The 17707-nt window shown below is 52.5% G+C and overlaps 2 protein-coding genes across 3 annotated transcripts in view; one reads left to right on the top strand and one right to left on the bottom strand.

Moving 5' to 3' along the window:
• Window positions 1–3007: 3007 nt before the first annotated feature.
• Window positions 3008–4564, bottom strand: LOC138671515 (basic proline-rich protein-like). Its single transcript, XM_069759689.1, has one exon. It carries the CDS (start codon window positions 4562–4564, stop codon window positions 3008–3010), a length of 1557 nt encoding a protein of 518 aa, XP_069615790.1.
• A 2141-nt stretch (window positions 4565–6705) lies between these two features.
• The window catches only part of GSK3B (glycogen synthase kinase 3 beta), a 69492-nt gene continuing 58490 nt past the window's right edge, over window positions 6706–17707 (top strand). Inside the window, exon 1 of one of the 2 annotated variants that reach the window (XM_069760467.1) lies at window positions 6706–7910. In XM_069760467.1, the coding sequence (XP_069616568.1) occupies window positions 7823–7910 (88 nt within the window). In that variant the 5' untranslated portion in view covers window positions 6706–7822. The remainder of the gene's footprint in view (window positions 7911–17707) is intronic. The other variant, XM_069760468.1, reaches the window with a different exon arrangement.

The raw sequence follows: 17707 nt of genomic DNA, 5'->3' as shown, positions 1-17707 counted from the left end.
TTTCTCCAAAACTTTTTTTGCGCCAAGTCCTCGCAAGAGCTGTGCAAGTTTTTAGTGAGAGGAATGATTGCTCAAACCAGATCACTAATGCTCTATTATCCCTCCACTCTGCCACCAATATGGCAGGAATCTCACCGCGCTGCCACGAATACGTCATGGCTCACGGGGAGGATACCTTTATCATCCCCACCACTCACACCAATTTGTCACGAACCGGGGTTGTTTGGTAGCCCCTGGTTCTTTCTGAAGGGAATTTATCTATATACCACTTCTGGTTTGGAACTTGCATTTCTCTGGCGCCCCCCTTACCCTCAGGTCAGTCAGGGTACTCCACCTAGTGTAATTAGTTGCCAGAAAGGCTGCCTGCTATGTACTGGCTATTGGGCACACTGCAGCGTGGGCGATATAACTACTCCCACTCAGGCGGGAACAATAATTATCAACGCTGCTGTCGCTACAAAGCCTCCCAATTGCACAGGACAAATTCTGCTGCCACCAGCTCCGATTTCTTAATTATTAACAGGTCCGGAGCCAACCCAGATTAGTAGCGTAATTCACTTTAGAGGACATGACCGTACGTTATAAAGCAAGGAGAGACAAGCTAGTAATTTTATATTGTACGCCAAAAAAGGTAGGCAGTGTTCACAGAGGTATAAAAAGATATCAAGACAAATATCATATGTACAACACAATTACAAATAAAATGGGATTAAAGTTGAAAATAAACACTTACATTTTGTTATGTCATCTTATCTCATGGCCGACCGTGTGCTGTGGAGGATGGGCACACATCTAGACGCATAGCACACATCTGTATAGCAGCTAGACCCCGGACAAAGAAACGTGAAGACTGCTTGCTTCCCTCACTTATTGCCCAGCCTAAACCCAAGGCACTCCCACTGTGGTGACCTCGCTTAGAGGCCGAAACCTCCTTTTTTACTTAGTGTTATGGCAACCATTTTTCTACCTAGCTCGATGTATGAATCTCATATACGAAAGACACCAGGATCAAGAGGTGCACCACGTTGGGGCGATTCTTTTAAGTGTAAACAAGGCGTACTTACATGACCGGCTTACGGAGAAACCCGCACTTTGCACTCGTTGGGTTTAGCTTCTAGCGATTTCAGGGAGTTATAGATCCCTCGATGGACATCCAGAATATATAATTCTTATATCTCTAGCCCGGAGCGGTGCCAATATATATCCCTTTAATAGAAAAAAGAGACCCATGCAGTTTGTACTCTTTACGTTTGGGGTGTAATACAGAATGTAACTCAGGATCAGTAATGTAATGTATGTACACAGTGACTGCACCAGCAGAATAGTGAGTGCAGCTCTGGAGTATAATACAGGATGTAACTCAGCATCAGTAATGTAATGTATATACACAGTGATTGCACCAGCAGAATAGTGAGTGCAGCTCTGGAGTATAATACAGGATGTAACTCAGGGTCAGTAATGTAATGTATGTACACAGTGACTGCACCAGCAGAATAGTGAGTGCAGCTCTGGAGTATAATACAGGATGTAACTCAGCATCAATAATGTAATGTAAGTACACAGTGACTGCACCAGCAGAATAGTGAGTGCAGCTCTGGAGTATAATACAGGATGTAACTCAGGATTAGTAATGTAATGTATGTACACAGTGACTGCACCAGCAGAATAGTGAGTGCAGCTCTGGAGTATAATACAGGATGTAACTCAGGATCAGTAATGTAATGTAAGTACACAGTGACTGCACCAGCAGAATAGTGAGTGCAGCTCTGGAGTAAAATACAGAATGTAACTCCAGATCAGTAGATGAGAGCTATTTCATGTATTTATGATGGCTTTCACTGCAGATGAGTCAGTTTGAATTTTGAGTATTTCCGCATTGGGTGGTGGATGGGGCAGGTGATATATTTACTGACACATGGTGGAATCTGTGCATGTTCACCTCTCCCAGCAGGTACCTTCTCTGCTCACCACCTTTTAGCCATTCTAGAACCTCTGTCAGGAATATCCTGGTTACGATTCAATTCAAAGTACTTGTTCTCACCCACAAAGCTCTCCACAGTGCGGCCCCACCTTACATCTCTCACTCATTTCTATTGGCCGAACCGACCTCTGCGATCTGCAAACGACTGTCGACTAACCTCTGCACTAATCCGTACCTCCCACTCCCGACTTCTCCCGTGCTGCGCCAATCCTCTGGAATGCTCTACTTCAAGATATTTAGGACCATCAACAATTTGCATAGTTTTAGGAGCTCCCTCAAAACACATTTGTTCAGAGCGGCCCGTCACGTTCCCTAATAAGTCATTTTATGAGTAAGGGCGCGTATGTAGCCCATTCACTATCTCCATCTATCCCCCATTCCCTGAAGATGGCCGGACCCTCAGTGTAAATACATCATTGTAAATACACACCTGTACTTTGTATTTCCCCCACCTCATTGTAGATTGTAAACTCTCACGAGCAGGGCCAGATTATGTTGCTTTATTGTATTGTTAATGTTGTTTCTTATGACTGTTGTGTTTGAAACTGTTAAACTGTAAAGCGCTGCGGAATATGTTGGCGCTATATAAAGATTAATATAAAGATTATTAGTAGTAGTAGCTGCTCACATTCCCTTACTGGAGCTGCTCCTTTATTAGTGACATTTGTATGTGTTGCTATTATTCTAGTCTCCCTCCGGCGTCTCATCGGTGCATTATGAAAGTGAAGTTTGGCATCAGGGATCCAACGTCAATTAAGAAATCCTTTACTGCGGAACAGCAGTGATGAAGTGCGGACGTCTCTCCACAATCTGCACACGAGGCAGCCATCGGCTTCAGGCTGGGTCCACACGGGACTCACGGTCCATAGAGACTGAAAGCGAAGCTCCGAACCCAAACACAGAACTGTGGACACAGGAGGCGGCACGCTCCGGTTAGGAGACCCGGGATCAGTACTGGCATCGCAGTCTGTATACGGGCTGAGAACACCGCTCATGTGAACCAGTCAATAACCCATCTTTCTGGGCTCAGTGTATCCACTGGCCCACCCCCACCGAGCTCGGCGCGTCCTCCTGTCCGTCCCCCGCCGGGCTCGGCGCGTCCTCCTGCCCGTCCACCGCCGGGCTCGGCGCGTCCTCCTGTCCGTCCACCGCCGGGCTCGGCGCGTCCTCCTGTCCGTCCACCGCCGGGCTCGGCGCGTCCTCCTGTCCGTCCACCGCCGGGCTCGGCGCGTCCTCCTGTCCGTCCACCGCCGGGCTCGGCGCGTCCTCCTGTCCGTCCCCCGCCGGGCTCGGCGCGTCCTCCTGTCCGTCCCCCGCCGGGCTCGGCGCGTCCTCCTGTCCGTCCCCCGCCGGGCTCGGCGCGTCCTCCTGTCCGTCCACCGCCGGGCTCGGCGCGTCCTCCTGTCCGTCCACCGCCGGGCTCGGCGCGTCCTCCTGTCCGTCCACCGCCGGGCTCGGCGCGTCCTCCTGTCCGTCCACCGCCGGGCTCGGCGCGTCCTCCTGTCCGTCCCCCGCCGGGCTCGGCGCGTCCTCCTGTCCGTCCCCCGCCGGGCTCGGCGCCTCCTGCTGTCCGTCCCCCGCCGGGCTCGGCGCGTCCTCCTGTCCGTCCCCCGCCGGGCTCGGCGCGTCCTCCTGTCCGTCCCCCGCCGGGCTCGGCGCGTCCTCCTGTCCGTCCCCCGCCGGGCTCGGCGCGTCCTCCTGTCCGTCCACCGCCGGGCTCGGCGCGTCCTCCTGTCCGTCCACCGCCGGGCTCGGCGCGTCCTCCTGTCCGTCCACCGCCGGGCTCGGCGCGTCCTCCTGTCCGTCCACCGCCGGGCTCGGCGCGTCCTCCTGTCCGTCCACCGCCGGGCTCGGCGCGTCCTCCTGTCCGTCCACCGCCGGGCTCGGCGCGTCCTCCTGTCCGTCCACCGCCGGGCTCGGCGCGTCCTCCTGTCCGTCCACCGCCGGGCTCGGCGCGTCCTCCTGTCCGTCCACCGCCGGGCTCGGCGCGTCCTCCTGTCCGTCCACCGCCGGGCTCGGCGCGTCCTGCTGTCCGTCCACCGCCGGGCTCGGCGCGTCCTCCTGTCCGTCCACCGCCGGGCTCGGCGCGTCCTCCTGTCCGTCCCCCGCCGGGCTCGGCGCGTCCTCCTGTCCGTCCCCCGCCGGGCTCGGCGCGTCCTCCTGTCCGTCCCCCGCCGGGCTCGGCGCGTCCTCCTGTCCGTCCCCCGCCGGGCTCGGCGCGTCCTCCTGTCCGTCCCCCGCCGGGCTCGGCGCGTCCTCCTGTCCGTCCCCCGCCGGGCTCGGCGCGTCCTCCTGTCCGTCCCCCGCCGGGCTCGGCGCGTCCTCCTGTCCGTCCCCCGCCGGGCTCGGCGCGTCCTCCTGTCCGTCCCCCGCCGGGCTCGGCGCGTCCTCCTGTCCGTCCCCCGCCGGGCTCGGCGCGTCCTCCTGTCCGTCCCCCGCCGGGCTCGGCGCGTCCTCCTGTCCGTCCCCCGCCGGGCTCGGCGCGTCCTCCGCCGGGCTCGGCGCCTCCTGCTGTCCGTCCCCCGCCGGGCTCGGCGCATCCTCCTGTCCATCCCCCGCCCACTTGTCAGTCTTAGCCGCCATCCATCACTGAGGTGACTGTTCACATATGACCTGTGAGGACACAGGGACCTACAGAAACTTGTGGGACAGAACAAGGCGATAAACTTACAGCACACCCTAAAGATGACAACATGGAGGCCACCCATCAGCCACACTGTTTCCATAGCAACTCTACTTCAATCAGGCCGCCGACAAAAAGTGAAAGGTCACACTTCCGGCGTCTTAAAAGGAACTGGCCACACCCACTTCCGCTTCTACCCCAGCTGCAAATGCTTTTTCCGACCAATCAGAAGACACTTTTCATTCCTGGCTCGCCTCGCCCTTACCCTGAGGTGTTAATTAAGACGGGCAGATGAGTAACCAATCAGCAACTGACTTATAAACATAAAGAGGCGGGTTTGTGTTACCATTGGGTGAGATTCCTAGAATGGTTACATATGAGCCAATCAGCGTAGAACATCGTTAGCAGTCAGCTACGGAGGAGGAGCCCGTGAGGGAGCAGACGGGAACCTGACGACTGTCGTTACTGGTTAGTAATCGGCACCGCCCCCTTTTCACTGTCTTGCCTCCTGATTGGAACCTGAGCGCTGGCGAGTGATGAGGGCGGAGTGAGGAGGGCGTGTGACGTCATGAAGGCTCTGGCTGCGCGGCCCGCCTCTGCTCCTATTCTCCATCTCTTCCTGCGCACTCTGCGCTCCGTAACTGCGCTCTATGCGCCGAGCGCTACGTCATCAGGGGAGGAGGGAGGAGGAGAGCATTGCAGGAGAAACCCGACAGGCAAATGCGCTCAGACGGACGGAGAGTGACAAAGGGAAAGAGAGCGAGCTGAGGGCGGAGAGGAACCGGAGACTCACACTGTCCGCGGCGGTGACAGGAAGCACGGAGCCAGCGAGCGCCGCCGGCCGTCACCTGACGTGAGCGGAGGCCGAAACCACCGCCGGTGCATTGTCTGCAGCGCTGTGAGGGCTCCGGGGCCTGAGGAAGCCGCCATGAGCGCAGACTGCGGCCTGAGCCGTCCTCCATCCCGGCTGTGAGGAGAGGGAGGCCCCGGCCACAGAAAGGGACCCCTAATAATACAGGGAGACCCCGACCACAGAAAGGGACCCCCCAATAACAGAAAGGACACCCTAACAATACAGGGAGACCCCCCAATAACAGAAAGGACACCCTAACAATACAGGGAGACCCCCCAATAACAGAAAGGGACCCCTATTAATACAGGAAGACCCCCCAATAACAGAAAGGGACCCCTATTAATACAGGGAGACCCCCCAATAACAGAAAGGGACCCCTAATACTACAGGGAGACCCCGACCACAGAAAGGGACCCCCCAATAACAGAAAGGACACCCTAACAATACAGGGAGACCCCCCAATAACAGAAAGGGACCCCTATTAATACAGGGAGACCCCCCAATAACAGAAAGGGACCCCTATTAATACAGGGAGACCCCCCCAATAACAGAAGGGGACCCCTATTAATACAGGAAGACCCCCCAATAACAGAAAGGGACCCCTATTAATACAGGGAGACCCCCCCAATAACAGAAGGGGACCCCTATTAATACAGGAAGACCCCCCAATAACAGAAAGGGACCCCTAATAATACAGGGAGACCCCCCAATAACAGAAAGGGACCCCTAATAATACAGGGAGACCCCCCAATAACAGAAAGGACACCCTAACAATACAGGGAGACCCCCCAATAACAGAAAGGGACCCCTATTAATACAGGGAGACCCCCCAATAACAGAAGGGGACCCCTATTAATACAGGGAGACCCCCCAATAACAGAAAGGGACCCCTAATAATACAGGGAGACCCCCCAATAACAGAAAGGGACCCCTAATAATACAGGGAGACCCCCCCAATAACAGAAAGGGACCCCTAATAATACAGGGAGACCCCGGCCACAGAAAGGGACCCCCCAATAACAGAAAGGAGCCCCTAATAATACAGGGAGACCCCCCAATAACAGAAAGGGACCCCTAATAATACAAGGAGACCCCCCAATAACAGAAAGGAGCCCCTAATAATAGAGGGACCCCCCAATAACAGAAAGGGACCCCTAATAATACAGAGAGACCCCCCAATAACAGTAAGGGACCCCCCAATAACAGACAGGAGCCCCTAATAATACAGGGAGACCCCCCAATAACAGACAGGGAACCCTAATAATACAGAGACCCCCCCAATAACAGAAAGGGACCCCTAATACAGAGACCCCGACCACAGAAAGGAGCCCCCCAATAACAGAAAGGGACCCCTAATAAAACAGAGACCCCAATAGCAGAAAGGAGCCCCTATTAATACAGGGAGACCCCCAATAACAGAAAGGGACGCCTAACAATACAGGGAGACCCCACAATAATAAAGAGACCCCTAATAATACAGGCAGATCCCCCCCGCTATAACAGAAAAGGATTAATAATTCAGAGAGACCCCCCCCTATATTAGAAAGGGACCCCTAATAATACAGGGAGACCCCCAATAACAGATAGGAGCCCCTAATAATACAGAGAGGGACCCACTAATACAAAGGGACCCCCAATAATACAAGCAGACGTGTAATAATACAGTGAGATCCTTTAATAACAGAAAGGGACCCCCAATATTAGTGTCGAGACCCCGTATAATAGAGGGACCCCCAATATTAGTGTAGAGACCCCGTATAATAGAGGGACCCCCAATATTAGTGTAGAGACCCCGTATAATAGAGGGACCCCCATTATTACTGCAGAGCACTCCTAATAATTAAGGATCCCTTAAAGTAGAGACCCTAAAATCAGAGGGACCCCAATATTAATGATCCCAATCTAGAGGGCTCCCCATAAGACGCCCCCATAGTACCGAGCCCCCCGTATTACTGTTCTGCAGTGTTACTGAGCCTTGGACCCCCAGTGTTACCTTTGCTGTCACCCCCCCTGGCTTGTCAGAGCCCCCAGTATCATATGCGGACCCCCACGTTCCTGCCAGGGCTCCCGATCTCCTTTCTGCTGGGTTAGTGCCCCCTCAGGCCGCGTCGCTCCTGCTTGCGGGGTCCCCCCGGTAATCCTGGCCGTGTGCCCCCCATGGGCCTGTGACCCCCCACATCTGCCGGAGTGTGTGGCATGCTGGAGAAGGAGTGACGGGCGGAGGATTCGCTGACTGTATCAGGCTCGCTGCTGATTCCGACCCCCCGTATTGCAGAGAGGGGTCCGAGGTGTCTTGGCCGCCGGGGTCTTCATGTGTTTGTCCTCTATCCGGCTTTCATAAGGAACAGAGAGAAGCAGCAGCAGAATGTCGGGGAGGCCGAGAACCACTTCCTTCGCAGAGAGCTGCAAACCCGTACAACAACCCTCATCATTCGGCAGCATGAAAGTGAGCCGTGAGTACCCCATATCTTCATCTCTGGGGGGCTGCGCCATCCTGTGATCCGGGCCCCTCACCTCCTACTCTGATGTATCCTATATACGTGGGGGCACAGGGGTCCGTCCCATCTGCCTTGGCAGGGGCCGCTGCTGCTTGGACTGGTCTGGAGCTGCTGATACATTGTTGCAGTCTTCTGCTCCATTGTATCCTGCAGCATCTATGGACCCGGCTGTTCTATCCCCCATACTAGTCACTAGGTTGCCCGTTTTGCTATTTAGTAGCCGCACACTGCGGATCTGGGGTTTAGCGCCTGTCTGTCGCCGTCCGTAGATTGTCGCACCCTGTCCCCCCCCCTCCCCCGAGGATCCGCCATTGCAGCAGAGCAGATGATGGCAGCTGCACAGTTCCTGCTCCGCCGGCCGTGCATTGTGCAGGACCTGCAGCTGTCCGTCTGCCCCACCTTACATGCAGGCTGCCGCACGGCCGCCCTCTCCTCCATTACATGAGCACCATTTTCCAGCAGTCTTCCTCCCAGCCGCCCCACCCTTTTTCACCTTCAATAGGCAGAGAGAATGGTGACCCCCATAGCTGCAGATCTGCCATTCTGGAGAGGACTACCCCCCCCCCCCCCAGCCGCACAGGAATCCGCCCCTCATTCACTCCAAATGACTCCTTTTATGTGTCTGAAACCCTGCAAAAGCCACATTACACTCTGCAGCCGCGATTCCTGCGGGCACACTGCGCGCTCTTCATTCATTTTCTGATCATTCGTGCCCAGAGGCCGCCCCTGCTGTACTGCGGGGATGGGACCGGCATAGAAAGGGTTAACCCTGATCATCCCCATGCACTGCATGAATCTCACTGCTGGTGTATATGACAGTCCCGCCTCGTGTCCCCTGGGGCTGACAGTTGCATTCTGGGTAGTGGTTATTGGGGGCTTCTCCGCCAGTCCTGAGTGGCGGCATGGTCCTCCTCTGGTGCCGGCGAGCCTCGGTCGCTGGGTCTGCGGCTGATGGATTTCTTTTGCTGCATATTCCCCATTAATGATTCAGGAGGTCTAGGGGGGATGTGTGCAGGCTCCGTACCCCGGGTGTGGGGGCTCACATATCCCGGGGAGAGGCCCTGGTGTCACCGTTCACATTATACAAGCGCCCAGAACTCTCTGTTGGGTTATATTTCGGGAATTCTGTTCCCAGTAGTCTCTATAGGACTGATGGAGGCAGTGAGCGGGTCAGCGGAGGCGCGGGCACCCTGTGGATCTGCTACCTGTCTGCAGTCGTTGTTTCCTTGTGATGGTTCTGTGGGGGAGAAGCGTCACTGATGTGGATGGCGGCCTCTTCTCCAGCCCCCTCTGTGCTGCGAACATTGGCAGATTATTTGTGCAGAAGTCCTGTATCGGCTCCGCGGCCCAGGACCGTCCCAGTCAGCAGATTCCCCCAATAATGTGACCGCCGCTTTCATCGGGATCATATCCCCTAATCAGATTTCACATGAGTCTACTCACCGTGGGGATTGTATTCCCTTCCTACTGTGGGCTTGTCCCAGAAATGAGTGATAACAGGGAGCAATAGCCTTCATTGAGCAGCATCGCTAATGGAGAGAGTGCGGCCGGAGTCGCGTCCTTTTTAGTTTTCCGGTATATAAGGGTTTGTGCACACGTTAAGTATTTGCTGCAGACAAAGTTTTAAACAAGTGGGCACCATCCAAAAAAATCCTATCACTAAATATTCTGGGTTCACTACCAGGCATGTAATATATATACCGTATATGAATTTAAGAAAAAAGTACATGCAAAAAAAACGGTTGGAACTCCACAAAGTTTTTCGCAAAAAAATGTATCAAATTTTATTTGCACACAAGAAATGCTACACACAATTTAAAAACATTTAAAAATTACTCCAAAGAGTAAAAAACTCCAAACTTCCACATTGAAATTTATAGGGTACCGTACATCTGTATGTTTCTCTCTATTAGGATATGTATGCCCAGTGGAACAAGACTTATAATGTGCTGCTCAAAGAACGTTTCTGGGACAGAAACATTGGGGATCATGACCCCCTTTTCTTTGTGATGTCCTATGGGCACGGGGAAGTTATATTTGTGGTATAGTTTTTGGCACTTCGCCCATGGAATTACGCACTTCTTGGAAATCATTTGTCCTTCATATATTCCAAAATGTGCGTTAACGTGTGGATAAAACTTTGTGTTTAGCCTGAAACCCGTCATATTGGATTAAGCTCATGATTTTCAATATGCCAGCTCATGATAATATAGGACTAATGGTCTAGAGGTGCAGGCATATATGAATAAGATTCATTGTGCTATCCAAATTACGTATGCAGACGGTATTGGACTCTGCGCAGGCGCAGAAGGGGATAATGATTTTTTCCCCCTCAATGCGCAGCATTTAAGATCTGCACTAAGCGACCGGTCTTTAGTACGCAAGCGCATACGAATATGGAGCGCCTGCTTTATTCAGCGCAAGCGCATAATGGGTGACAAGTGCACAAAATACTGTGGTCCATATGTGAATAGAGGATCACAGACCTTGCGCAAGCGCAAAAGGGAACAGGCACTCGCACTCCCAGAGCGCAGGCGCTTATCTCTACACCAAGGGACATAGCTCCCCAGCGCGCAAGCGCATACATTCATGGGACTTTCTGCCTCTAGAAGGCATAACCGCACAGAGCAGAGGACGATCGCGCAGGCGCCATGATACAACATGACCCTTGTGCCACACTTCCGGGTCAGCGCTGACAGCATGGATGCCACTGCCATGAGGCGTTACTCACACCTGCCGCTAAGGTAACTCTAATCTAGATAGCTTAAATAGCCAGCACCGCATCTATGAAATGCACTCACCTTGAGAAAGACACCGTGTGTGCCGGAACGCGTGGGTTCTGTACTCTTCCACGCTCTGGCTGCACCGCTGCTCTAGGGACCAGGGGGTGACTGTAGTGGACCGGTTAGGGTAAAGTATATAACTGTCGTTTATTGCCTCTCTTTGCCAACTGTACCTGTGATCTATTATGTCGTTTGAGTTATGTGTGAGCATCTCTTGGGCAAACTAACAGGGTGCTTTAGATTATGGTATATACACACATTCTGATTGTACCTATCGCGGACAACATCGCCAGAGTGCTCATCACTTTATACTGGCATATGGTGAGGTCCACTTCCATCTAGACAGTGCCTTCAAAAAGGGTCCCACGTATATGGAAAAATCTTTCCTGTTAAACAGTATATGCAGCATTTGTATTATGTTATTTATTTGGTGCAGATAATCAGCTCATGGCCGGATTACATATATTTCAATGTGGAAGTTTGGAGTTTTTTACTCTTTGGAGTAATTTTTAAATGTTTTTTAATTGTGTGTAGCATTTCTTGTGTGCAAATAAAATTTGATACATTTTTTGTGAAAAACTTTGTGGAGTTCCAACCGTTTTTTTGCATGTACTTTTTTCTTAAATTCATATACGGTATTTGCTGCAGACATTTCTGCATCAAGAATGTTTCTTTACAGGAAAAACGTTGCATTAAAAGCGACATTTCTTCGCACGTTTTTGGTGAATTTTTTTTTTTTCCCAGTCATTTGTGTGAAAAGTGCAGCAAAAGCTCAAAAGTTTCTGACGATGATATGAAGCTTCAAATCTGCAAAGACAAAATAAGCAACGTGATGATAGACACAGAAAAACCATGACGTCATCCCCAACCGTTCATCCATCTTTAACCCCCTGTAGTCTGACGTCCAGAGCGGTGTTGGCCCCTGGATTCTATCTGGAAGCCCCCGTCCCTCTTTCTGGCTGCGCCGTTCCTCCTAGTATCCGGGGATTCACAGGCCGGTTCCATCGCTGCTGATTTGCGGTTTCTCCAGCTGACAAGGATTCTGTGACCTTCCGCGCTCCGCTCATCTTTAGTCTGTGATTATTAAACGGAACCAAAGTGCAAAATTAAAAAAAAAAGGCTAAATGTTCGTCCCCAGATTACAAATCCACACAGAGAGATCTGCTCAGACACTGAGCAAGCAGGGGATGCTGGGAGATTACAGCTCTGACTCCTGTAGAATAGTGAGCGAGGGATGCTGGGAGATTACAGCTCTGACTCCTGTAGAATAGTGAGCGGGGGATGCTGGGAGATTACAGCTCTGACTCCTGTAGAATAGTGAGCGAGGGATGCTGGGAGATTACAGCTCTGACTCCTGTAGAATAGTGAGCTGGGAATGCTGGGAGATTACAGCTCTGACTCCTGTAGAATAGTGAGCGGGGGACGCTGGGAGATTACAGCTCTGACTCCTGTAGAATAGTGAGCGGGGGATGCTGGGAGATTACAGCTCTGACTCCTGTAGAATAGTGAGCGGGGGATGCTGCGAGATTACAGCTCTGACTCCTGTAGAATAGTGAGCGGGGGATGCTGGGAGATTACAGCTCTGACTCCTGTAGAATAGTGAGCGGGGGATGCTGGGAGATTACAGCTCTGACTCCTGTAGAATAGTGAGCGGGGGATGCTGGGAGATTACAGCTCTGACTCCTGTAGAATAGTGAGCGGGGGATGCTGGGAGATTACAGCTCTGACTCCTGTAGAATAGTGAGCGGGGGATGCTGGGAGATTACAGCTCTGACTCCTGTAGAATAGTGAGCGGGGGATGCTGGGAGATTACAGCTCTGACTCCTGTAGAATAGTGAGCGGGGGATGCTGGGAGATTACAGCTCTGACTCCTGTAGAATAGTGAGCGGGGGATGCTGGGAGATTACAGCTCTGACTCCTGTAGAATAGTGAGCGGGGGATGCTGGGAGATTACAGCTCTGACTCCTGTAGAATAGTGAGCGGGGGATGCTGGGAGATTACAGCTCTGACTCCTGTAGAATAGTGAGCGGGGGATGCTGGGAGATTACAGCTCTGACTCCTGTAGAATAGTGAGCGGGGGATGCTGGGAGATTACAGCTCTGACTCCTGTAGAATAGTGAGCGGGGGATGCTGGGAGATTACAGCTCTGACTCCTGTAGAATAGTGAGCGAGGGACGCTGGGAGATTACAGCTCTGACTCCTGTAGAATAGTGAGCGAGGGATGCTGGGAGATTACAGCTCTGACTCCTGTAGAATAGTGAGCGGGGGATGCTGGGAGATTACAGCTCTGACTCCTGTAGAATAGTGAGCGGGGGACGCTGGGAGATTACAGCTCTGACTCCTGTAGAATAGTGAGCGGGGGACGCTGGGAGATTACAGCTCTGACTCCTGTAGAATAGTGAGCGGGGGACGCTGGGAGATTACAGCTCTGACTCCTGTAGAATAGTGAGCTGGGAATGCTGGGAGATTACAGCTCTGACTCCTGTAGAATAGTGAGCGGGGGATGCTGGGAGATTACAGCTCTGACTCCTGTAGAATAGTGAGCGGGGGATGCTGGGAGATTACAGCTCTGACTCCTGTAGAATAGTGAGCGGGGGATGCTGGGAGATTACAGCTCTGACTCCTGTAGAATAGTGAGCGGGGGATGCTGGGAGATTACAGCTCTGACTCCTGTAGAATAGTGAGCGGGGGATGCTGGGAGATTACAGCTCTGACTCCTGTAGAATAGTGAGCGGGGGATGCTGGGAGATTACAGCTCTGACTCCTGTAGAATAGTGAGCGGGGGATGCTGGGAGATTACAGCTCTGACTCCTGTAGAATAGTGAGCGGGGGATGCTGGGAGATTACAGCTCTGACTTCTGTAGAATAGTGAGCGGGGGATGCTGGGAGATTACAGCTCTGACTCCTGTAGAATAGTGAGCGGGGGATGCTGGGAGATTACAGCTCTGACTCCTGTAGAATAGTGAGCGGGGGATGCTGGGAGATTACAGCTCTGACTCCTGTAGAATAGTGAGCGGGGGATGCTGGGAGATTACAGCTCTGACTCCTGTAGAATAGTGAGCGGGGGATGCTGGGAGATTACAGCTCTGACTCCTGTAGAATAGTGAGCGGGGGATGCTGGGAGATTACAGCTCTGACTCCTGTAGAATAGTGAGCGGGGGATGCTGGGAGATTACAGCTCTGACTTCTGTAGAATAGTGCACTGGTCGCGGTGTTCTGTGCCGTCTACACTGGGTGTCGCACATACGCCGGCCGTGTTGTTCTGCACCGGGTATCGCTTGGTATTTCCGCAGCACTTTACCCATTTTGGCCCTGTGTGTGCGCTGGGACGGAGCCGGCTACTCGTGCACACACTGTGGAGCAATGCTGTGCAGCCTTTCACCCTCTCACCCCTAGATGTTTGGAGACTACAATTCCCAGCATGCCCAGACAGCTAGAACTGTATATAATGTAGTCTGTGGCTCTCAGTGCATGCTGGGAGTTGTAGTTTCTCTATCAGTCTTTGTGGGGTCCCCAGTGATGAGGCCTCTCCAGTCCCCCATCTCCTCACCTGCACTGAGCCGTCATTTATGATCAGTAATGTATTGGTGATCGGTCCGAGGTCTCGGATCACTCCCAGGCGAGGACTGGATCACATCATTACTGGAGTGTCATTCCGGAGTCACATTTCCGCCTTTGTCCTGGAAGCCCGCTACCTATGTAATAGTCTCTGCTCCGCCCTCTATGTAATAGTCTCTGCTCCGCCCCTATGTAATAGTCTCTGCTCCGCCCCCTACGTAATAGTCTCTGCTCCGCCCCTATGTAATAGTCTCTGCTCCGCCCCTATGTAATAGTCTCTGCTCCGCCCCTATGTAATAGTCTCTGCTCCGCCCTCTATGTAATAGTCTCTGCTCCGCCCTCTATGTAATAGTCTCTGCTCTGCCCCCTATGTAATAGTCTCTGCTCCGCCCTCTATGTAATAGTCTCTGCTCCGCCCCCTATGTAATAGTCTCTGCTCCGCCCCCTATGTAATAGTCTCTGCTCCGCCCCCTATGTAATAGTCTCTGCTCCGCCCTCTATGTAATAGTCTCTGCTCCGCCCTCTATGTAATAGTCTCTGCTCCGCCCTCTATGTAATAGTCTCTGCTCCGCCCTCTATGTAAGTCTCTGCTCCGCCCTCTAAGTAATAGTCTCTGCTCCGCCTCTATGTAATAGTCTCTGCTCCGCCCTCTATGTAATAGTCTCTGCTCCGCCCTCTATGTAATAGTCTCTGCTCCGCCCTCTATGTAATAGTCTCTGCTCCGCCCCTATGTAATAGTCTCTGCTCCGCCCTCTATGTAATAGTCTCTGCTCCGCCCTCTATGTAATAGTCTCTGCTCCGCCCTCTATGTAATAGTCTCTGCTCCGCCATCTATGTAATAGTCTCTGCTCCGCCATCTATGTAATAGTCTCTGCTCCGCCATCTATGTAATAGTCTCTGCTCCGCCATCTATGTAATAGTCTCTGCTCCGCCATCTATGTAATAGTCTCTGCTCCGCCATCTATGTAATAGTCTCTGCTCCGCCATCTATGTAATAGTCTCTGCTCCGCCATCTATGTAATAGTCTCTGCTCCGCCCTCTATGTAATAGTCTCTGCTGTGCCCTCTGCTATTTTAGTCATTTATTCTGTTTCTAAACCAGTTCATAACCTTCAGGAGACCAGAGCTCTGCAACTGGAGTGGACGGCGATAACTGGAGCCCATGATGTCACTGCAGCCTGTGTGATGTCACCTGATGTAAGAATAGAGCCGATGATGTCACTGCAGCCTGTGTGATGTCACCTGATGTAACAATAGAGCCCATGATGTCACTGCAGCCTGTGTGATGTCACCTGATGTAAGAATAGAGCCCATGATGTCACTGCAGCCTGTGTGATGTCACCTGATGTAAGAATAGAGCCCATGATGTCACTGCAGCCTGTGTGATGTCACCTGATGTAAGAATAGAGCCCATGATGTCACTGCAGCCTGTGTGATGTCACCTGATGTAAGAATAGAGCCCATGATGTCACTGCAGCCTGTGTGATGTCACCTGATGTAAGAATAGAGCCCATGATGTCACTGCAGCCTGTGTGATGTCACCTGATGTAAGAATAGAGCCCATGATGTCACTGCAGCCTGTGTGATGTCACCTGATGTAAGAATAGAGCCCATGATGTCACTGCAGCCTGTGTGATGTCACCTGATGTAAGAATAGAGCCCATGATGTCACTGCAGCCTGTGTGATGTCACCTGATGTAACAATAGAGCCGATGATGTCACTGCAGCCTGTGTGATGTCACCTGGTGTAACAATAGAGCCGATGATGTCACTGCAGCCTGTGTGATGTCACCTGATGTAACAATAGAGCCCATGATGTCACTGCAGCCGGTGTGATGTCACCTGGTGTAAGAATAGAGCCCATGATGTCACTGCAGCCGGTGTGATGTCACCTGGTGTAAGAATAGAGCCCATGATGTCACTGTGCCGGTGCATAGAGCTGATGATGTCACTGCGCCGGTGCATAGAGCTGATGATGTCACTGCGCCGGTGCATAGAGCTGATGATGTCACTGCGCCGGTGCATAGAGCTGATGATGTCACTGCGCCGGTGCATAGAGCTGATGATGTCGCTGCAGGTGGTGTATTGTTGTCTCTGAATGTAGCTGATGATGTCACCTCGTACATGAATAGGACATATTTCCTTGCGCTGACCAGCCCAGGCCGGGGTTCTGGTCTCGGTCCTCTCGGCTCTTCAGGACGGCTTTTTAACAACTGCCCTATAGAAACGATTGATGGTCTCCAAAATCGTGCAGCTCGACAGCATGGAAAAGTGATGATGTGGCTATAAAGCAGCCGTATTCCGTGCTGTGCCCGCCGTACAGGCCTCGGTGTTCTGGGCATTGATTGCTCTGCAGGACGGACAGGAGCAGCTCTGCTGGACTCCGGGCATTGAGCGCGGCTGAGAACAGTGACTGCCACATCCAGGAGATAACGTACAGCTCGGTGGAGACTGATCGGACCATCCGGCCCGGCTGCAAATCTGCAATTCTTGGAATTGTTTCTCCACTCGTCTCCTTCACACATTGAGCTTAGTAGGATGAAAGCCCCACAAGTTGTGACCACATAGAGGTGTCCATATAATGAATGATCTCCAGTAACCTCCTACTGTACGGACCACCGCAGAGGACATCATGGGCCTGCACAGCCTCGCTTTACTCCATGTAACCTGGCGGACCCCATTGTAGTTGGATTAGTTTGTTGCGTCAGTTCTGCTGCTCTGGTGGAAAAGAAAACTGGTTTCTTCGCACAAATGCAGTGTGAGCTGGGAGGTTCGTGTGAAGGGTTAATTTGTAATCTCGGCTGATTATCTGCTGTTCCAGTGAATGGACTTCCTGTTATTCCCTTTCCGCTTCTCTCCCTCAGAGAAGACCACCACCAGGTCCTCCCACCAAAACTAGAGTGAAGTTTCCAAAGAGTTAAGAAGCCATGATTCCTATTACCCCCTGATCTGTGGTCCTGTGTCATCCGCCTCCCCTCCCCCGTACTCAGACCTGTGTGACAAGGATCACCCAGGCCAATGACCGGACCCCTCCGCTGGGTATGTCACCTGCTGCCTCTAGTACCCCTGCCGCCAGGTCAGAGGAGGACGGAGAGTCCTCATTGTATAGTCCAGAGGTCTGTGTAGTCGCCCCATAAGGGCGCTGGTCACATGGAGCTGGGGGGAGCAGAATTGTATTTCCCCCATTATTGGGGTATAGTCATCGCCAGGCTCCTGGGTCAGTGATCCGAATCTACAACCCCGGGGCAGGCAGAATCCATCTCTCCTGGTGACTGTGTCCATGAGTGCAGAGGTCGGCTCTATTAATTGTCCACCCCTTCTGCTGATGCCGGTGCCTCACGTATTAATGAAGTGGTCAGGAGGCCTTTCTGGGTCTTAAATAAAGGAAAAGGTTAATGACTAGTGATGAACG

Source organism: Ranitomeya imitator, chromosome 3, assembly GCF_032444005.1.
Source record: "Ranitomeya imitator isolate aRanImi1 chromosome 3, aRanImi1.pri, whole genome shotgun sequence".
NCBI lineage: Eukaryota > Metazoa > Chordata > Amphibia > Anura > Dendrobatidae > Ranitomeya > Ranitomeya imitator.
This window is presented reverse-complemented; position numbering and strand designations above follow the sequence as displayed.